General features: G+C 39.4%; 2 protein-coding genes across 3 annotated transcripts in view; one reads left to right on the top strand and one right to left on the bottom strand.

The window, feature by feature from the left end:
• The window catches only part of LOC148837806 (programmed cell death 1 ligand 1-like), a 34109-nt gene extending 27170 nt beyond the window's left edge, over positions 1-6939 (top strand). For both annotated transcript variants that reach the window (XM_088909832.1, XM_088909833.1), the window contains 2 exons: positions 515-561; positions 6766-6939. In XM_088909832.1, coding sequence (XP_088765958.1) covers positions 515-561; positions 6766-6789 — 71 coding nt within the window. In that variant the 3' untranslated portion in view covers positions 6790-6939. The remainder of the gene's footprint in view (positions 1-514; positions 562-6765) is intronic.
• A 926-nt stretch (positions 6940-7865) lies between these two features.
• On the bottom strand, positions 7866-22424 carry LOC148837805 (uncharacterized). Its single transcript, XM_088911137.1, has 4 exons — positions 22385-22424; positions 21889-22218; positions 20682-20960; positions 7866-7954 (listed from the first exon to the last, which is right to left on the bottom strand). Exons 1-4 carry the CDS (start codon positions 22422-22424, stop codon positions 7866-7868), a joined length of 738 nt encoding a protein of 245 aa, XP_088767263.1.
• Positions 22425-22757: the final 333 nt, after the last annotated feature.

Raw genomic sequence — 22757 nt, 5'->3', positions numbered from 1 at the left:
AATTAACAAAAACATATGTGGTTAATGAAAGATAAAGAAATATATTACAGAAAATACAGGGGGAATTCATGACATAGATAATGCACATTTTCTTTTAATAAAATTAAATGTCAGTGTTTCCTGCCTTGTGGGGAGAACTAACTTTTCATTATTACCAGGAAATAATCTCAGCATATTCCACAAAATATTGTTAGCTTCCTTTTGGCAGTGTAATTGTTTTGGTGCTTGTAGCTGTTAAGATCCAGTGTTTCTTCACACTTTCTGATACCCCAGAATGTGATTAAACATTTAAAATGAACAAGGGATTTTTCTGGGAAAAAGCTTTTGAATAGTCATGGTGATTCATTTCTTTACTGGAAACACAGTTGTGAGAATCTGAGATCCTGCTGTGTGATTTGGTAAAATTACATCCAAGCTAGTTGAATTAGTACTGATTTAAAAAATGAACAGTCATGTGGTTTCAGATATACTACTCACCTGTTATCTTTGTTTTCTTGTTTTTGTTCCTTTCCAGGATCTATTGAAGATACAGCTGTCTATAAGCAGCAGGAGGAAAAGGAAGTGAGTATTACCATTACATACCATTTTAAAATACTGTACATCAGCTGCTATAAAAAAACAGGAAGTACATATATTGATATATGATCTCTTTTTAGATTTGTAAATATTCATTTATATTAATCATTAAATAATTAACCACAAGTATTGTTTTTTCCCTACAAAAATATCTACATTTGCTCTATTTTACGTTAGAACAATATAAAAGTGATGTCCTGTAACTGTAAAACACTGAGTTATTATATACTGAAATCAGTTGTGGGTGTTATATATACAGTACAATGTAGAAGACTCGTTGGAAAACTGACAGTATGAAACTTTGTGTTTTTCTCAGGGTTAATACTTTTTTTTATAGTAACTATATATTTGCATTCTGAGTCACAATTTCTTTTTTATAGATCAGTATCCTAGTAGCTGTCTAGATTTGGTTTAGTTTATAACTTCCCTTTAATTTTCCAGTTTTTACATGTTACTGGAATAGCATATATTCCCACAAGCTTACCTCCCTCAACAACGTTTTGCCTTGGTAATTATATCATATTATTTTGAACTAGGTTTAGACCATCGTAAGACAGATTAGTTTTACCTTACTAATAATTTGTTGCTGTAATAGGTTTGAATAATTAGCATCCAGAGCAAGACAGTGAATTGAAATAGACTACAAGACAGGATAGGCTCTGTGTGGTATTGGCTTCCCCTGGGCTTATGGGAAGAACAGCCAGGAGGAAAAGGGTTTCAGTCAGTGTCTAGGCTCCAGCTGGGAGTAAAGGAGATTGAGAGCTTTGGATGGAAGTCTCAGCAACAGCTGGCTTACAGGCTTGTGGCACTCATGGAGCAAGGGATGCTTGAAAAGATGTAGCTTAGGTTACACTGAGGAGATCACAAGTGCTGGACAGGTAGGCTGTATGGTATCTAGGAAAGGGTTTTTCCAACAGACTAACAAAAGTGAAGGATGTGGTGAAGACTTGCAAAAAAAAAAGGCTCGAAGATGAGGAAGGAACACCAATCTCTTTCCTGGGTCATGGTAGGATTTGCCAGGCTCAACAAGGTTGAAGAGTGCTGCTGAAGCAGGGGGCTGGCCAGCTGAGCCAGGGCTGATGGGGAAGTCTTGTACATGGAGGAGTAGGACATCACCTTGTATATCTCCACCCCACAACTGAGAGGGGGTCTAGATAGCGTAGTTGCAGTTGTGAGTATTCCTTGGCTTTGCCACCAGTATACAGGTGTGTATGAGAGAGCAACAAACCAGCTGCTGCCGAGTCAGAATTGTGGCTTTGTTGGCTGTGCAGGATCACCCTATGTAGTTAGAGATGAAAAGGGTGAATGGTGGTTTGTGAAGAGCTGGAAGAGAAAACAAGGAGCAAAGAGTTCAAAGAGCAGAGCTGATTGAGTTAAAGGGATAATAATAATAATAATAATAATAGAACTTTCATTAATTAAGGCCATTTGATCTCTTGTCACATCACTTCAGTGTGACTTTGGCCTTGTGCTTTATAATAATTGCTTACACTTATATAGCGCTTTTCTGGACACTCCATTCAAAGCACTTTACAGGTAATGGAAACTCTCCTCCACCACCACCAATGTGCGGCATCCACCTGGATGATGCGATGGCAGCCATAGTGCCCCAGAACCCTCACCACACTGTCACGCCCTCTGCAGCCGGGTCACTGATTCTCCTTCGCTCAACATTGACATTTGGATGTCCTGAGACCCCTCTAGCATCCAGGTCGCCCCACATCCGCTGCCTGAGGGCATTGGTTTCTATACGACTCCTGAACTGCTCAGCCCAGGCTAATCCCCTGTTCCGCCGCTACGCATATGGGTCTTTTTCTGCTCTCCTGCCTCTCCACGGTTCGTCCCTTCCGACACCCGTGACAAAATGCTGAGCCTCCTACTGAGCAAGTGGCGCTTTTTGTTTTTCCGCAGTTTTTTTTCCCTCTCAGCTCTCCTATTCTAATCGCGGGATACTTTTTTCGACTCCTGTGCCTGTGAGTGGGCTCCGGCCTGGCTTTCCTTGGGTTGTCTTTCTGGCATCCGTGATTGAATGGTGAGCTGGCCCTCTTGTCCTCATCGCTGGATATTACTCCAGTCATCCGTGCCTGTGAGCGGGTCATGTGCCTGGCTTTCCTCGGGTTGTCCACTCCAATATCAGTGATAGGGTGGTGAGCCTTTTTTCCTCTCCAATTCTAATTGCTGGATATCACCTTCCTGACACCCATACCTGTGAGCAGGCTGTGGCCTGGCTTTCCTCGGGTTGTCTTCTGCCGATATCAGCATTAGTTTGGTGAGCCTTTTTTGCCGTTCCTCCATTCTTATTGCTGAATATCACTCTGGACATCCGTGCCTGTAAGCGGGCTGTGACCTGGCTTTCCTCGGGTTGTCCACTCCGATATCGGTGATAGAATGTTAACATGCCTATGGCCCAGTCTGCGGTATTTTTTCCGGGTTTTTGATTTTATTTTTGTTTTGAGTTTTTCACTTCCTGATTTCCCCTTCTTTCTGGTCCCCCTGACCCCGGTGTTGTGGAACTTTTGGTTCCTATCTGTTTCTTGTGGTTTGTTACCCTGGTCTCCCAGGTTTACTTCTGTTGTTGTTTGTGCTTGTGTACTTGTCTATTTTGTTTGTTTGTTTGTTTTAAGCCTCCAGAGCTCTACCTGACCCCCCCTTCTTCTACCCAATAAAGATTTATACCTTGGAGGAGGGGGCAGCTCTCAGCCTTGGACTCCCGGAGGTTTCCTTTCAGTTAAATTTTCCTCCCCCAAGTGCTGTGCAGCTCACTTATTTGTATGGGCGTCAGGAGCCACCCATGAAGGGGGGGGGGTACTTTCATGCCCTCTGCAGCCAGAGGGTGCTCCTACTCTGTCCTGTCCCTAGTTTCCAGTACTTTGCTGTCCTTCCAGTATCTCTCTCTCTGGGGCTATATATATAATAAACTATAATAATAATAATAAAATTTTATTTTATATAGTGCCTTTAAAGGTGGCTTCTCAAAATGCTTTACAGGATGTCAATAACAATAAATAAGAAGAATACAACAATAAATAAGAAGAATACACAAGATAAAACACGATTACAATATATAGAGGAGACCGTGGATGGTGGTACTAAGAAGAGCAGAGGGGTGAAGAATGGAACCACTTAAGTAAAGGCTTTTCTGACGAAGAGGGTTTTGAGTCTGGATCTGAAGGAGTTTAGAGAAGGTGGCTCTCTGATATCCTTGGGGAGAGAGTTCCAGAGCTTGGGGGCATAACAGGAGAAGGCCCTGTCACCCATACAATGTAGACGGGCTTGGGGGACAGTAAGGAGAGCAGAATTTAAAGAGCGGAGGTTGCGAGGTGGGGAGTAGGGGGATAATAGTTCAGACAGGTACTGAGGTGCCAAGCCATGCAGAACCTTATAGGTGAGCATGAGGATTTTAAAGTCTACACGGAATTTGACCGGAAGCCAGTGCAAGGACTCCAGGATAGGAGTAATGTGAACACTAGACCTGTTCAGGATTCTGGCTGCTGAATTTTGGACATACTGCTGTTTGTTCAGATTAGATTTACATACCCCGGCAAGTAGAGCATTACAGTAGTCAATTCGAGAGAATACAAATGTGTTGATCACCTTTTCAGCCACAGTTAATGATAGCATAGTGTATAGTCTAGCGATATTTCTAAGGTGAAAAAAAGATGTTTTGACAATATGCTGCACGTGTGGGTTGAATGTTTAGCCAGAATCGAATATAACCCCAAGGTTTTTCCATTTTGATTGAAGCTCAAGTACAGAGCCATCTACAGATAGGGTTACAGGACTGGCTTTAGGAAGTTGATGGGGGGTGCCAATAAGCATGACTTCAGTCTTGTCGCAGTTAAGATAAAGTTTTGAGTCATCCAAATTTTTATGTCAGAGTTGCAATTAGATAGAATAGAGACAGCCACATCAGTGTCAGGTTTGGTATGGATGTATTTTTGAGTATCGTCAGCATAAAAATGAAAGCTGAGGCCATGTGATCTTAAAAACTGACCAAGTGGGAACATGTAAATACTGAAGAGCAAGGGGCCCAGTATTGAGCCCTGAGGAACACCAGACTTAACAAGACCAATTTCAGACCTGTACCCATTGAGAGAGATAAAGTGACAGCGGTCAGTGAGGTAAGATTTGAACCATTTGAGGGCAGTGTCAGAAACTCCAAACACAGTCTCAAGATGAGAAAGTAAGATGTTATGGTCAACAGTGTCAAAAGCAGCGCTGAGATCAACAAGGATGAGTATAGAAAGGGAACCAGAATCAGAAGCTATTAGAAGATCGTTGGTGACTTTGACCAGGGCAGTTTCTGTGCTGTGAAGTTGACGGAAGCCAGATTGGAGGGGTTCGAAAAGGTTGTTTGTCATGAGGTGGTTATGAAACTGAAGTGTGACAGCATGTTCTAGAATTTTAGAAAGAAAGGGTAAGTTGGAAATGGGGAGAAAATTGTTAAGATTGTCGAGAGCCATGTTAGGCTTTTGTGACACGGGGGTAATGGCAGCAGTTTTAAGGACCATTGGTACAATGCCAGTGCTCATGGATTCATGTATAATATTGAGGACAATGGGACAGAGAGAAGAGAAACAGAGAAAAAGAGAAACATATTTCCGGGTCACTGATTCTCCTTTGCTCAGCATTGACGTTCGGATGTCCTGAGACCCGCCTAGCATCCAGGTCGCCCCACGTCTGCTGCCTGAGGGCATTGGTTTCTATATGACTCCTGAACTGCTCAGCCCGGGCTAATCCCCCATTCCGCCGCTACACATATGGGTCTTTTTCCGCTGTCCTGCCTCTCCACGGTTCGTCCCTTCGGACATCTGTGACACACACATCAGCTATCAGTGAGGAGGAGAGCAGAGTAATGAAGCCAATTCATAGATGGGGATTATAAGGCCATGATTGGTAAAGGCCAATAGGAACTTTGGCCAGGACGCCGGGGTTAAACCCCTACTCTTTTCAAGAAACTCAATGGGATTTTTAATGACCACAGAGAGTCAGGACCTCGGTTTTATGTCTCATCTGAAAGACAGCGCCTTTTTACAGTATAGTGTCCCTATCACTATACTGGGGCAGTAGGACCCACACAGTCTAAAGGGTGAGCGCCCCCTACTGAACCCATAACAACCGTCCCAGTAGCAACCTTAGTTTTTCCCAGAAGGTCTCCCATGATCATATTAGTGATCAAGGAAGTATGATTAGGTGACACAGTCTTTCAGTGCTTGCAATTGCTTGAGCACCCTGTGTAGACTTCTCCAAGAAGAGACCAGTGAACAAGCTAGGAGCCCAGATGGGATCTGTCTGTGAGAATTAATATCAGGCCACTTAAAACATGGAAAATTAAGCTAACACACTAGCATGGTTGTGATTGTGGCGATAAATGTGTAGCATTGCCACAAAAAGTCAATGATGCAAAGCTTCTATTTATGAGATTATGACTGAATGCCTCTTAGTAATACAGTAGGTGTGCAGTTTCAAAGTGTATTTTCAGTGCTTTACTACACTGAACCATGGCAAGTGCTTGTAATTCTGTGGTCCTTTGTATTAAAGACATTAATGGTCAATATAAACCACAGCAAAATTATGACAGTACCCCAAACAAAAAGTTAACTTGCTAAGATAAACTTTTATGGTCTATCAGTACTTGAAATATTTCAAATGAACTCCATAAGCTTCAGTTTATCATTAGATGTTTTCAGTGAGGTTGAAATCTTGTATCATACATTTGTCTATGTATAGAAGCAGATATTTCTGCTTTAATGTGTCTGGCATGATTTCATTTGTTTCTTTCTGACTAGATGCAATGCTAGAACTAAACATCTCACTTCCTGTTCTAGAACAGAACTGAAGGTCTAGACAGTTATAAATAGGTACCACTTTTCAGCATTTTAGTGCTCACTTAGTACAGAAGAGCAGAACAGACTACACAGTTTTGCTCTACTCTAAAATCTGGTGCAGATGACCAACTGCATTTTCAATACTACTCTTTTATATAAAAAATATTTTTCTGATCTACTTTATTGCTTCTTATTTTATTGCTAACTTGTTAACTGCTTGTAAACTGGTGTGATTACTTGAGAAGATGAAAGGCAAACTGTTATGGAACAAACGTTTTTGGAAAATTGTATAACTTTCTACTTATTCGGAATGTCAACTATCCATAAATACTGTACACACAGTGTTGTTTATTTTTTTCAGCCTTTGGAAACACAGATACCCTGAAGACTTTTCATTGCATCTTCAAGGGATTTACTACTAAAAGCCTCCTAAAGATAAAACTGCTTAGTAAGTACAGAAAATAAAAGGCAAAAATTTGTAAAGTCATGGCAATAAGCATAAAAAGTTACACTTCTGATCTATTATTTCTGTAAAAATTTTTCCATGGTATTAATTAAACTTCATTTTTTCTGTTTTGATGCATAAGTGTTATTGGGTTTGTTTAACATGACAACAAAAAAATACATTTTTTTTATACAAATCAGCCTAATATTCCAGAAATGTTTTATTTTCCAAATTTATTGCTGTAATATTTAGAATGTGCTAAGGTTTGTACATGTGTTTGTAGTTTATGTTTCTGTGTAATGAAGGTATGCATGTACACATAGGAAGTTGTATGAAAATATTAACAGTAGCTCTGTACTTCTGTATTTCATACAAGTACAGATCCTTTGTACCTTCACACACGTTTATGAGTTATGTGGAATAAACTTACAGTTGCAAACTTTATCTGTGTTGCTGTCCCCCAGGGTATAAATCACAACTCAATAAAAGAGGGCACTGATTTTGTATAAAAGTAAAAGTAAAACTAATCCTGCAACCAGTTTAAAATAAATACCAGATAACACACCCTTTAAAGTAATGAAATTCAGCCATTTCCTTGGGATTATGAGATGGGATTATAAGGGGAAGCAAAACAATTATAAAATGATTTGCAAGTCATTTTTAAAAACTGCTAGTCTTGACTTTTTACCATCCAAAGCTATCCTGACTTTTTCCTACAAATATAGACAAACCTTGTGCACACCAACAGAGACACGATTGAGGGTGGTAATGCGGGTTTCTTAACTGCAAAAGACCCTCCATAAGGCTTTTTTCCTCTCTAAAACCAATGCACACGTATGAGAATTGTTTCTCTAAACAATATAATGCAGCAATATAATGCATATAATGCAAGAGATACAAGCTTTGTCTCTTAGTAGGTACTAAGAAGAAAGATATCCTCCCTTAAATATAAAAAGCATGGACCTTTGCCTTTAAATATTATTTCTGTTTTATTATTTCTGTATCAGAAATACCTGTTATCTTTCAGTCATCCAGGAGTAGGCAGAAGTGCTGGTGCTTTGGATCTGTAGGGAGGTGGAATTCACAGCATTTTGCCTCTTCAGATCTGGAGAATGAAAGAGAGAAAGTTATGTCTTACTAGACTGGGCTTTCTGAACCAATAATATACCCCTTGACTTGTTGTTTTATTACCTTGTTTGGGCTTCTTTAACATAGGCCTCCACTAAATTGTACCATCTACTCCAATGAAAGGAGCTCAGTATATGCGGCTAAGAATTGTCAGTGCCAGTTCTCACAATATTCCATTCCTAGTCAGCACAACTCACCTCTTGTCTTCCCCAGGTCTGCCTTAGTCACAGATTTCCAGATGGTAGATAGTTGCAGAGAACACACTGAATAAGCCTCCAACCTCGTCAAGTAGCAAATGTCCTAGCTCACTAGACATAAAGGAACCAAATGAGGATGGCCCCTTGTTAGCTGGGCTGTTTGGGCTAAATGGCATTAAATGACTATGGTCATAATCCAGATGAGTAAAACTAGTATACTGTACCTCCAGAGCACAATAATATATTTCTACATTACAAAACTTTTTAAAACTCTATGAAGTATAGACAAGAAAACAATAGTACAGATTCACTGATTCAATGTTTATGTTACAAAGTGAAAAAGGGTCTTAGATAACATGTCAAATAGACTACATTGACTTTAAATTTGCCTAGAGTGGCCACTGTCTCTATTTCAGTCCTTTGTCCTTTGAGCTTCCTCCCCACATCAAAGTGCAGAGAGTGGGGCAGGTGCCAATAAACAGAGACTGAAGGGCACACTGTTTGCTCAGACATAATTCAATTACCACACAGTAAGGGCTGAGCCAGCATAAACCAGTCCTGGACCAGAGGAGGACTCAAAGGCAAGGAGAGAAATAGATAATGCACCTTTATACCTGGTCATCTGTATACAGCCAGTTTGTTAATTAGCCCTGTGCTGTTAGCTCTGGCCACACCCAAGACATACTGTAAGTCCCAGTCAGAGAACTCACACAGGAGACACAGTTAGTACCACTAGGAGAGGACTTGGATACCAGGGATGCTACAAGGATCAGCAGAGGAAGGCTATGGCACCGTCTCCCCCCCATACTGGACTCAGATTAAACAAAGGGGAGGCTAAAGAACCACTTTGTTCAGGATGGCCAGAGATGCCTAAGATCACCAAAAGACTACACAGACTTCTGCCGTGTGGCAAAAGGACGCACACCAGGTCACTGGCCGGAGCTGATCTTGGGAGAATAATGCTGCAGGACATTTCCTTCGGGACATGGCTTGGGTTGATGGGCTCCATAGTGTTCATATGGTGTGTGAGTGGTTAAACTGTGTCATGTTCTGTGTGTTGGGTAGGAAGTGACAGACATTGTTGTGTCATGGGTGTAGTGTTGAATGTTGAATTGGTAGGTAATAAAAAGAGAAATCATGTGGGATGACCGTCTTGTCTGGTCCATGGGTGCACTGGTAGTTCTGGAAGATATAAGGAACACATTGCAAGGGAAAAGGTGTCCAAGCACCCTTAAAATGTGTCTCAGACCAAGAAAATTAAGGTAATGAGTAAACAAGACAATGAGCAAACTTTGTTCAAGTGCTCAAAAGTCTGAACAGTAGTGACAAAGTCAAATGAGGGGACTATTTCAGGTACAGTATGGACATAAAAACCTACCAGTGAGTGGAAAATTAGAAGATGTGTATTCTTATATATATAGTTCAGGTGGGTAGCTGCGTCAGCATGCATAGGCTGCAAAGGAACAAGTAATAGGTTTATTCCATGCTGAAAAAAAGAAGAAAGAGAACACAACGTTTCGGCCGTGGAGTCTTCTTCAGGTGTGGAATAAACCTATTACTTCTTATATATGCTACCGTTACTCAAACATGAAAATGTTTTCTTATGTACCTTATGTTCATGTAATTTTTCTTTGAGGGAAAATGTATGTTTCAAATGTGTACTGTATACTGTAACACAGATCTGTATACTCTAGTATACAGTTTATTTATGTACTGTAATTTGTCTTTGTACCATTTACTGCTTTGTGTTATTGTTATTTTTACTCAATGTAGGTTTTTGGAGATATGTTATTGTGTCTATTTAGATTTGACTTCTGCATCACTTTCCAGTTCTTTGAAGAGCTAGAGATCACCTTTGAAAAGATTCATGTCTGGAAACAAGGAGATAGAATGAAACTCTCAGTTACACACCAATTTCTCTCCTTGTCTCAAATTTACAGTTTTATAAACTTTATAAAAATTCAGTGTGAAAATGCACTAAAGTACTTTCAACTTAAAAACGCTAGAAAGGGCCTACCCCTTTGTTGTCTATACAGAGAACTTGATGAAGCATGGGGTGTCACACTATCCTGAACAGCAAATCAAAAGGCAACAAAAATTCTTTCAGATGTTCCAACAGAAAAGCACAATTTTGACACACCGTTTTTTATTTGCCTGTCTTGTCAAAGTAATAGTAGGATAGGTTATAGGTAAATAAAGAAACAAATTATATTAACAAACAAAGGCTTATGAATATGATTAGGAAATACTACCTTCAAGGCATTTTTTATAAATGCTCTGACTTAACTGCCTAAGAATACTGTGATTCATTGTATGAATCACAGTTATCACAATACATATTCTGTTTGATTTTGCATTCATCAGCATACACATCTGAAATTACTGGAATGGGAGTCAATTGTCAAGATGTGGGCTTGCCAGACTTTCAATTCTGAATACTCAGACTAAACAAAAACAGCGAGAGTCACCCACTATGTGCATTATTGTGACAGAGGTAATTTTTTCTTTACTTTTGGCTGATGCACTTAATTCACCAACTGTACAACATTTTATTTTATTTTCAAAGTGGACTATTGTATTTGCATAGTAGTCGGACAGTTGCATGCTGATACGAGGGGGCGTCCAGGATGCTTTGGTGCTTTGGTGCTTCCCTACCACCCCAACACAATTCCTATCCCCAGGACTTTTAACGACAACTTTTCACTCCTACAGGATGATCCCTCCATTGGGGCCCTCTTTCCTGACACCCCTTCTTATATCGCCAACCACCTAATCTGCGTAACCTTCTTGTTCACAGCTCCCTTGACCGCACTCAGCAACCATCCACAACAGGCACTTTCCCTTGCAACAGAACTCGATGTATCACCTGCAAGGACACATCTAACACCACACTCATTCAAGGCCCCTCAGGACAATTCCGGATCACCCAAATGGCATCTTGGACCTCCAGAAACCTTATTTACTGTATCTCTTGCGGTAAATGCCCAGCCGTCTACATTGGAGAAACAGGAAGGAGACTCGGAGACCGCTTCAGAGAACATGTCAGGGCTGTGAAGATTAAAGATCTCTCCAAGCCCATTGTCTCTCATTTCACCTCTGATGGCCATGACCACTCTAATCTTTCTGTCTGTGTTCTCAAAGACTAAATTCTAAATTCTCTCTATTCATTGCAAGTTTCATTTCACACCTCTCTTCACCTATCCTGACTTCACACCTGTTGATTGGCCTCTCTTTCTGTCCCCTGCTCCCGCCTCTCACTCCTCCTCTCTCCCAGCTTTTGTTCTTCCACTATATTACCTTTGCTTACTGTTTTCTTTCTTCTTTTTTTCAACATGGAATAAACCTATTACTTGTTCCTTTGCAGCCTATGCATGTTGATGCAGCTACCCACCTGAACTATTGTATTTGCATGATAGGTAAGAGACTAATATTTGTTTATTCGAATCGTTTGCCGTCCATGCAGGTCACAACTGACCTATTGTATGACAATTAACTGTACTGCATGACGCTTACAAAAAAAGTTAAAAACTGTTATACATACTGTACTTATAAACAATGGAATCTTTAATACATCTGAAATAAATGAAAGCACATTTCCTCTTAAACCAAACAATATTTTCATGGAGATGTGTGAAAATACACCTGAAGAAGGCGCCACAGCTTAAACCTTGTCTCTTTTCTTTTCCTTTCAATATGGAATCAACTTTTACCTGTCCCTTTGATTTATAGATTTTTCTGACACATTTAAAACATTTTCTTTTTTCTAATTTTTACTTATTTTTGCACTCTCAGCCATAACCTCAACGAATGTGCACAATAACCAATTACAGAATAGACATTATTTTCTGATATTTTGAATGTAAAGTACTGTATAATGGAGGCTTCTATAACTCTTCCCATCCATCTATTTCGTAACAACTTTTTCTAATTCATGGTTGTGGGGGGCTAGACCCTATCCCAGCAAGCAACGGACACAAGGCATGGAAAACCCTGGACAAACCACCACTCTATCTCAGGACAGACACAAACACACTCACACCTAGGGCCAATCTTCTCAGAAGCCAAATAACCTACCAGTATGTTTTTGGACTGTGGGAAGAAACCAGAAACCGGATGAAACCCAGGGAACATGGGGAACACAGGGAGAACATAAAAACTCCACTCAGATAACATCCTAGGATCCAAGCAGTGCCACTGTGCCACCCTTTATAACACCTCTGTGTAGAGCACAATATTCTGTATATCATATGGTACATGGCAACCAAATTATATGAACTCTCACAACAATGTTAATTTGCATTAATCATTTCCTCTGCCTTACTCATAGTCAGCTGACAAGAGGAACTTAAAGCTCTTTCACTTTCATCTGTCAGTCAAAATATGCTGTTTGATAGGCATTCCAGAGTTTAATGGACTTGCAGTACAAATGCATACATACAGCAATTGTATATTGATATATATATATACACAGTGATTTAAAGCATTTGACTTTGACTATATAATCTCAATGTAACTTCATAAACAGCAATAAAATGGTTAGATTATGGCAGATGGGCTTGGCAAGGGTCTTGTATATTTAAAAACTCTTCAGGAAAAGCATAATTCATTTAAAATGAAAACAACAACAATTGATAAAAATCAATTTTCCGCATTAAAATATTTAAATACGATGAATAAATAATAAGAATGACGTAAGATAAGGTTATACATTAGGAACAAAACATAGTTCAACTCATAATTAAAGAGGAGAGGCAAGCCAGTATCCATATCACCCTGCAACTCACAACTGACAACTGACAACCCACTGAAGCTAAGCAGGTGTGAGCCTGGTCAGTACCTGGATGTGAGACCGCCTGGGAAAAACTAAGGTTGCTGCTGGAAGAGGTGTTAGTGTGGCCAGCAGGGGGTGCTCACCCTGTGGTCTATGTGGGTCCTAATGCCCCAGTATAGTGACGGGGACACTATACTGTAAACAGGCACCGTCCTTCGGATGAGATGTAAAACCGAGGTCCTGACACTCTCTGGTCATTACAATCCCAGGGTGTTTCTTGAAAAGAGTAGGGGTGTAACCCCGGTGTCCTGGCCAAAATTCCCATTGGCCCTTATCAATCATGGCCCCCTAATAATCCCTATCTATGAATTGGCTTCATTACTCTGCTCTCCTCCCCACTGATAGCTGATGTGGGGTGAGTGTTCTGGCGCACTATGGCTGCCGTCGCATCATCCAGGTGGATGCTGCACATTGGTGGTGGTGGAGGGGAGTCCCCGTTACCTGTAAAGCGCTTTGAGTGGAGTGTCCAGAAAAGCACTATATAAGTGTAAGCAATTATTATTATTATAATTACAATATATACATTTAAAATACAAAACTTCTATTCTTAGGACATCAGATTCCTGTTTTTTTTTGTTTCGCTTAAAAAAAATTAGTAAAGAAGGAAAATCTTTGTTTAGAAAGTAATACAGAGTTACAAGGGAGATTTTAGAAAGTTGTTTCTAACACTTTGCAACTTTTTAACTTATTCTTTACCACCCCAGAAGAAAAATAATACATGCAGTACACAAGACAATTGTGCTGTACAGATTTCCCTGATGCCATCAGAACACATTTCTGTTTGTTTCCTACCAAGGAAACCAAGAAATTCAAGTACAGTGGAAAACTGAATCTTTGTGCTTGTACACAACACCAATGAGCCACTTAAACTGAAACTAGCACCACATTAAATATAGCGCAGTGGAATTTATTTTCTGTTTGTGTATGTGGTTTGGGGCGAAGCGGTGCCTCTGTGGCTAAGGATCTGCACCGGTGGCTGGAAGGTTGCCGGCTTAAATCCCGCAGCTGGCAGAGGAATCCTACTTCGTCGGCACCCTGAGCAAGGCCCTTAACCCCAAGTACTCCAGGGGTGCTGTACAATAGCTGACCCTGTGCTCTGACCCCAGGCTTCTCTCCCTGTCTGTGTGTCTCATGGAGAGCAAGCTGGGGTATGTGAAAAGAAGAATTCCTAATGCAAGAAATTGTATAGGACTAATAAAGTGATGTTATGATGTTATGTTATGTTATGATGTTAGATAAGAAGTTCTACAGAAAAAAGGTACATTCTATGAATTGCATATGCTATACATTGTGCACTAGATTACAAAACTCCACTCCCCATAAAACAATTCCCTCACATGTTGTTGCTGAAAAATTGAATTACCTCAAATACACTTTCATCACAGAGGCCCCATGGTGCAGAGGCCCTTCACAGTTAAAGTTTAACTGCTGCAGTAAAGCACCATTGGATGCAGAAATGTCTATACTCTAAATATGAACTTGTTCATCCATTGTGCCTTTGAGATTACATACAGTATTAATTGAAATACAAGGGTTGTCTTCTTAGCTGTCCTTGAAGGCCTGTTTGTGTGGACAGTGTGTGTGCTACAGTTGCTTTTATTAAATTCAGATTGTTAGGTTTGATCATACCCAGGTCATAAAATGCTTCCATTTTGCTGATGTCTGAAATTTAATGCAGATGTCCAAAATGGTTGAGCTCATGTTTGTGCTTTTATCCCATGCAATGTGTTTTTCTCCCTTCATATGTGTGTCAAGAAAAATGGAGCAATCAAAAGTAAAGTCCAAAGCACAATGATATATCACAATTATCTTTTGCTGGGATGAATGAAAGTTTAATAAGATTATTAAAAAATAAATATAACTTAATAATTTCACTTAACAGAATAAACAGTGCAGGTATTACTTCTATTCACATAGAATACATATATACATTCTTTTAATTCTCTCTCTCTCAGAATTCAATTCACATGCATGCAATTTACAAGAACAGCTACAGAGATAACAAACCTAAAAATGCACATTATTTTTTTCAGGTAAGATATTTTGATAAGGTTTCATTTCTCCTCAAGTAAACAAACACTTCCCTAGTAACTGTAATCAGATAAATATCTTAAATAGCTTTTCTGAACACCCTTCCAGTAATGTAGTTCTCTACTGCATATTGAAAGTGATGTGTTTTACTGGGAATGTGATTAAGGGGACTTCCAATTGCTCAAAACATTTTGACAGCAAAGCTCTCTCTGTGGGTAGCTTTTCGAACTACATGGAAAGACATACAATACTAGAAAAGCTGCCAGTAGTAGAAACAGACCTTTCTTTAGTGTCTAAAGTAGACTTTTGAAGAATAAAGCAGTTGCATAAAAATATTGCAATGGTTTCATATCAGTTCTTCTCTCTAAATAATATTAAATAGATATTTGTAAAAAGATTTTAATCAATGTTAAAAAGAACCTGCATACATACAGAAACTGAACATTAGTTTAAAAAAAACAGTAAATTCCAACGTTTTTTTCTTCCGTGGTAGAAAGTACTACAAGAATGTTAAAGTTTTAATTGTGCCATCAGAATGCTGTGTATAGAGATAGCATAGAGGGAGGAATTTCCTATTAACATGTAATACACAAAGAGCAGATTTATAAAAGGACTCATTTTCATTCCTGCTTTTGTAAGAGACAAACACTGTATACATTTACAGGAAATGTCAACAGTAAAGTGTAACTTCCCTTGATTTTCTCATTCCCAAAAGATGCCTGAGGGGGGCAATAATGTATTTTTGAATTTGACAAGATACACCCCTTAACATGCTTTATGGCGACAAACTGCCAACACCCCTATTTTATTCAAATATTAAGGGTGCAGTTGTTTTTAATGTAAATTGCTGTCTTAGGGAATGTAGGAGTTTTAAAGGAAATCTTTGTACAGATTTGCATACATTTCTTTGATCATTTTCTTTTCTAAATGAAAATTGTTTTCTATGTGCTTTTGGACAGCATAATTAGGTTTTCCAGCTGCCCTCATAAGCCTTGAAATTAATTTTATATTACCACTATAAATCGAAGGAGACAAATAAAACTGACTCTTTCATTTAAGGGTACCATTAAAAAACTGTCCTACTACGTGGTGTCTGTATAGTTGGGGTGAGGTTAATGCCCTGCAGACAGGAGAGCTGTGGGGTCAAATATCAGGATGGGGGTCCTAAGTGCTCTTCAATTAAGTATTTTAGCTTTATTGTTCCAGAAAAACCAAACATGGAAAAATGTTAGATATAAAAACAAGAATGGTTAAGTTGCTTTGGGTAGAAGTTTAGATAGAAAGTAATATTATTTATTGTGGGATCGGGAGGCAACCCTGACCCCGGCCATCGGTAAGAAATGCAACATGTGGAGCACTTCATGCATTTCTGTGTGGAACATGAGCTGTAATAATCTGTTTTTGGTAATTAATCTGTATCTGTTGAGAAAGGGGCAGAGTGGTGGCTCTGTGGCAGAGGATCTGCGCCTGTGGTTAGAAGGTTGCCAGGTCAAATTTCACAGCCGGCAGAGGAATTCTACTCCGTTGGGCTCCTGAGCAAGGCCCTTAACCCCAACTCCTCCGGGGGCACCGTACAATGGCAGACCCTGTGCTCTGACCCTGGGCTTTCTCTCTGTGTGTCTCATGGAGAGCAAGCTGGGGTATGTGAAAAGATAATCTGTTTTTAATGCATTTCCAATGACAAAAAAGAAACTAAAGTCTGCATGTATCTGAGATATTTAGTGCTTATTCATACAATATTTAAAGAAATCCCCTGCTCACAATACAGGCTTAGGTTCCTCTTTGGGCATAGAAGCAGGAAAAAGGATTTCCTTGCTGACAGTTTGCTATGATAAATCCCTTCCCCTTGTCCTCCCCGTTCACTACCTCAGCTCATTTTCCACAGGGGGTTCCCTCTATCTAGTCCTCATGGCCAAGGTATGAAAGTACTGTATGTTTACACAGACCAGTGAACCATCTCTGTTCTCATATCTCCTGAATTAAACATTGAACAATACAGTCCAGTCCAATGTATTTTAATTGCTGCAAAAGGGTAAAGTTTGTACTTACCAAGAGAAAGAATATTTTTACTTGAATTAAAAAAATAAATATACTTTAAATTTATAATAATATTATAAATATATAATATCGTTACAGTTTTAGGTGACTGAGCAGTGTCTCTTAGATTTTAGATAAAGTTTGTGACACTTGGCAGATTAAAAACACTTCTAGCTTCAAAGCAGAGAGGATGTTTGCTGAGGTCTCCCTTGAGCAGAAACAATTGTAAAGTTTCGCTTTGTATATCTAAGTATGTTGTGGGTTAATGATTGTCAATGAATAGTACAGAAACACACAATATAAGATGACATTAAGAACAAAGGAAACAAAAAAAAGAAGAGAAGAAAGAACAAGAAGCAGGGAAGAAAAAGAGAGGAGAGTCGAGAAGAGTTGGGACTTGCACCAGGCGAGAGCCCCTACTTTATGATCATCCAAACAAAACCTGACTGGAGCCAAGTACTATATTTGAACCTTACTAAAGAGAAACTGCTCTTCTGTGTTTTCTTCGTGTTTTTAGGGAACTTGAGTTTCCTGAGTAGGATACCTTGGTTAGAGATGTCTTTCCTGCTTCAGGTGCATTTCTAACATAGGGAGATAGGCTCCCACTTATTTTATGGCATCCAGGGTGCAGAGAGAAATTTAACTGCAGGTTGCATTGTATTTCGTTAGAAGGCAGCTTATCCCTTATTTGGCCTCTGGAGGCATTAAGGGTTTAATGCTTAGTAGCAGTGTGGGTTTTTTTCTGGGTTATTGGAATGTTAGGCCTCTGAAATGCCTTGTTTGTAAATAGTGTACATGGAGTAACTTGAGTTTTGTTGTGTGTAGTGTAGTTTGTGTCTTGTCATTTTTAATAAATATTTGTTTAACCAAGTGTTCCTGGATTATTACTGTTCTCACCAAAGCTGTGCCAGAGGACAAAGAATTCATATGCTTCTAATTATATCAACCGCTTGGGTATATTCTGAAATTACTTACAAGTTGGGGGCTGTGAATAATTATTTTACTTATCGACTAAACTGCTTGGTCAAATTCATGATTTTCACAATTTTCATAACCCCCTATTTGTAACAATATTATATTGTAAATATAAATAATATTCAATGCTTCTGTAAACTTTTTGTTCACCAAGACAATGAAAAATGGAGGAAATTGAAGGATTGTGTTGTTTTGAAAGAACACAGTAACTGCCTTCAATATGCTGTAGATCAGCAATATACTGCAAATATCTGCTGTTGCTGTAAATCATGAGTGCTTTGGTTAAACGTAAAAGTCCACCTTAATTCAATATTTAGTTCACACATTACAGGGATAATTCCCCATCAGAATTGTATTGCTACCAAATGTATACACATTGGTACAGTATGTATATACACTAGACTAACATACCTTGCAAACATGCAGACCCCTTTTATGTTGTCCTATTGTGTCGAACTACAAAAAGATGCATAGACATTTCTGTTTCTTAGAAAAGTTACAGTAAATGTTAGCAAAAACATTGCTAACATTTTTCTTGGCAGATTTGCTCAAGTTCTCTCAAGATGCTTAAGGACTATTTATGAACATCAGTTTTCAAGTCTTTCTGCAGGTTGTCAATAGGATTCAAGCGAAGACTTTAACTAGGCCACTTAATGACATTCAGTTTCTTATTCTGAAACCATTCCAATGTAGATATGGCCTAGTGCTCAGGATCACTGTCCTGATGAAAGGTGATTTTTTTTCCTAGCTTTAGGTCTGAAACAGTTTATCCTCTAATGTTTGACAGTACTTTTCTCCAGCTTTACTCTTCCAGTGTCCTTTTTGCATTTCAATAAGAATAACAACACCCAAGAATAAAGTGTCATGAAAGGCTGATGGCTGACCTCGTGACCATAGGACGAGGAGGCCAGGACTCCCCTGCAGAGTAACCAAGGAGACACTGCAGAGGTGGAGACGGGGTGGAGGTGGGATGGAAAAGATGTACGCAAGAGAGAGAAGGGGATCACATAGGTATTTATACTGTTTTAGGAGAGGAAATGACGTTGGGGTGATTGCTAATTATTGACGGCCGAGTCTGATTGAATTTGGTTGTTGTCATCCCTACCGGACTTTCATTAACTCCATTTGTAATTTATTACCTTGACAATCTTCTTTGGCCTTGGGGTAGGTAATTTCACTTACGTCTACATTACAATACCATTTGGTTTCACTCAAAACTGTGGATTAATTTAAAAATATAAACTGGACCCAGATAATTTAGGCTACCCAGAAGAGTAACAGTTGACTGCAAGCTGCCTCTTGTTGGTCACCAAAACAGGAACTATAACAGAGAGCCAGGGTTGAATCAATATATTTCAATGAGATTAGTAAACATCTTAAATAAGAATTTGTTTGCCAACACTTGTTATGATGACAGGTTTAGTCTGTTAGTATAATTCCAATATGTAAAACAATACATTTTAGAATTAATACTCTGTAATAAACAAGACAAAGCTGAAGGCTTGAGCAGAGAATTAGCATGTGTGCATCACAGGTTTTTCTACTACATCTGAATTGTACCCTCATGATGGGGCTACAGACATGGAACGTCTGACGATCTACTCAGAGGCCTCTTCAAGATGAAGGGATTTTAAGTCAAAATAATTGATCATTTCTCAATGTCTGCTTATGCGTGAAGGTTGAAAGAAGTGATTCTAAATGTCATACATAAATGAATTGCCTTTTACGTTTCACAACATATTGTATAAGCAACCTCAGATGCTCTCTATCATAAGGCTGTAACTCCACCGTGTGGTGACTTGTTGAAACATTTCACTTGTTGTCTTGCCGGCTTTAAGTGTACCATGAAAATGCAGTTTCCTTCCTGTAGAACTATTAGATCTTGTTTACATAGTGCTATTAATGGGACTCTGATCAACCTAATAAAATGACCCCTACCTCTAACTCTTATTAAAGTTATTAAAGCACAGAGATATTACCAAGAGTACATGACAAGCAGATGAACTAAATAGTATCTTGTGTACTCTAACCTGGCTATCAGATTAATTTGCTGGAGTTTCACACTGTGGAACTGTGGTTTTCATACCGTACTGTATCTCTTCTCTTGACCCATTTTGTAGAGAGAACAGCACGGAGCAAGCATAATCACTACCATGGTGATGACTGCAACAATTTGAGGCCATGATGTGGTCATAACCTCTGAAAAAACAAAAACGAGAAAATAAAGTAAAAAGCAAATTACCTAGAACAGCAAAAAAAATACCCAGCACAAGGGTTTCTTCGAATTAAAGTGTTCTAGATTACTAGTTGATATACCTGGCACTTGGTCATGGATCACATCCTGATCCGTTTCAAATCACATCTTATAGCTGGCTGGAAAGGGGCTGGAAGAACTGTGTTTTTCACTTCATTTATACAAAATGCCAACTGACATACTGGAACCTGAGCAATTGGCATAAGACTTCAAAGAGAAAATGTACCAGCACTGAAACAACTGAACCAAGGTGCTAATTTTTTAAGTACTTGCATTACACAGTTTATCAATTTCAGTTTATCAGTGTATTAGTTTGTCTAATAAATAATACAAGGAGGCTAGTTTAACTCAAATTTTCCTGTGCCAAAAACAGTCTTACCTTTCACAGTGAGTGCAGCAGTGCTGATGGGGTTTCCTTGAAGGTCCCTCACTATGTAGTTTCCCTGATCAGCTGATGTGAGGGAGCACAGTATCAGAGAGCTGTCCTGCACTGACACCCTCTGCTCATACCCAGGGCCAGGGAGACCTGCGCTGCTCAGTATAACTTTGTGAGACTCAGCAGATCCTGCAAGATCAAACAGCACCTCCACTGGAAAAGCAGTGTGAAGAGGGAGAGACAGATTGTGTCCGGATTGCAGGGTGAGGACATCTGATCGAGCTGAAAATAAAGGTAAAGGGTAAGAATGATGCACACAGCAATTAATCATCTATTGAGTGTTCATTAAGAGGATACCATATTTATCATATTAAAGTCTTAAAACTGAAGCAACATTTTGCAATAGAACATGGTATTTGTTTTCTGACCAAGTCAAATAAAATATATTTAAATACTTTAAAAGCACATAACATCCTTAATGTTACAAAATAAATACCTAATCACATTTAACTACTCCTACTAAACCAAACATCAGATATTGATACTCATGAAAGAAAATATCAAGTTACACACTTAAGACCCACTCCTCACCTCCCACAGTGACATGAACAGTGTTGATGGGTTTCCTCTTGGAGTCCTGCACTATGTAAGTGCCTCTATCTTCAGCTTTTACACAGGAGATCTTCAACACCTGGTACTGAACCAATGCCTTCAGCTTGCTAGATTGTGGGATCACAGTGCCGTTCACCACAGAGCACAGCCAGCGAGACTCTCCTTGGTCAGGTCTGAACCACAGTTCTACATCCTGCTGTGTGTGTGCATAGGGACACTGAGTGTCTCCCCGCAGGAGAGACTGGTATTCTCCTTGTGACCTACAAAAGAAATTGAAAAGTGATCAGTCAGCAATACCAGTCAAGTCACATGGTCTTGTCTCACAATTCCCTTTCTCTGCCCTGAAGAAATAATTCAGCCGCAAACCCATAACATCTGAATTGAGCCCCTGCCACAGCCAGGTTAAAGATCTAAAATTTACTATCTGCTCTGATCTGGGATGGGATGAAGGAGATGGAGTTTGTAAAAAAAAACTACAGATGCTGGTGCACCCAAAAGAACAAAAAGGTAAAATAACAGTAGGTCAGGTTGTTGATAATTCTTTACACAACTGATCCCCTCAATCCGCTCAGATTACATGGACAAAAATGGAGATTACCTGTAACTGTTAGCTTCACTGCTCCAAGGAATATCCTCTTGTGTTCGTCATTTATGAATCGACATTCATATATATCTTCATCCAAAAATGTAGCATTATAAAGGCTCAGGGAGTAATCTCCTTGTCTGATCCTCTCTCTGGACAACTCTACTCTATTTCCGAACCCAGCTCCAGTGTAGATTCGTCCACTGTGAAACTCCAGCACACGGCAGTCTGCAGTCTGCCAGTCGACATAAATCTGGTCTGGAATGCCACTGTAGGAGCCCCCATCACAAGGAAGAGCAACTGTGTCCCCATGTGTTACAGACACAGAGACAACAGCTAAAGACACTGAGAAACAGTGACAGAGAGCAGTTACAGACAGAGGCAACACAAGTGAAACATCAGCTCCCTTAAAGTAAACAACAGTAAGAGTGACAGGACTACATACATCACTTTAATTTCTTGTGGACAGTACTTCTTCAGAGGTGAGTGAATGAATATTATGAACCCCTACCTTGAAAGTAAACCACACTAAGGACAAACACCAGGACCATCATGCCGGGGAATCTGCAATAATGAGAAATCATTTAAACTTAATCTCCTTCTTTAACAGAACTAGGCAGGACCTAGAGCAGTGGAACACACTCCCCATTACTGACTCAGACAAATTTCACTTCTAAAAATGAACTTCCTCCCTCGGTTACTTTATCCTATTCAAATGATTCCTGTTATATTCTCTCACAAAATCTTGACAAACTTAAATGGCTGGTTTAACTTTTTTATATCGTGCAACTGGATACCCCTACTTAAGATGGTAGTATTGTACCTACCAAGTGTCAACTGAGGCCTAGACCTCACTTGTTGATTATGTTAAAAGATACTAGTTA

Source organism: Atractosteus spatula, chromosome 3 (assembly GCF_055471065.1).
Source record: "Atractosteus spatula isolate fAtrSpa1 chromosome 3, fAtrSpa1.hap1, whole genome shotgun sequence".
Taxonomy (NCBI): Eukaryota; Metazoa; Chordata; class Actinopteri; order Semionotiformes; family Lepisosteidae; genus Atractosteus; species Atractosteus spatula.
This window is presented reverse-complemented; position numbering and strand designations above follow the sequence as displayed.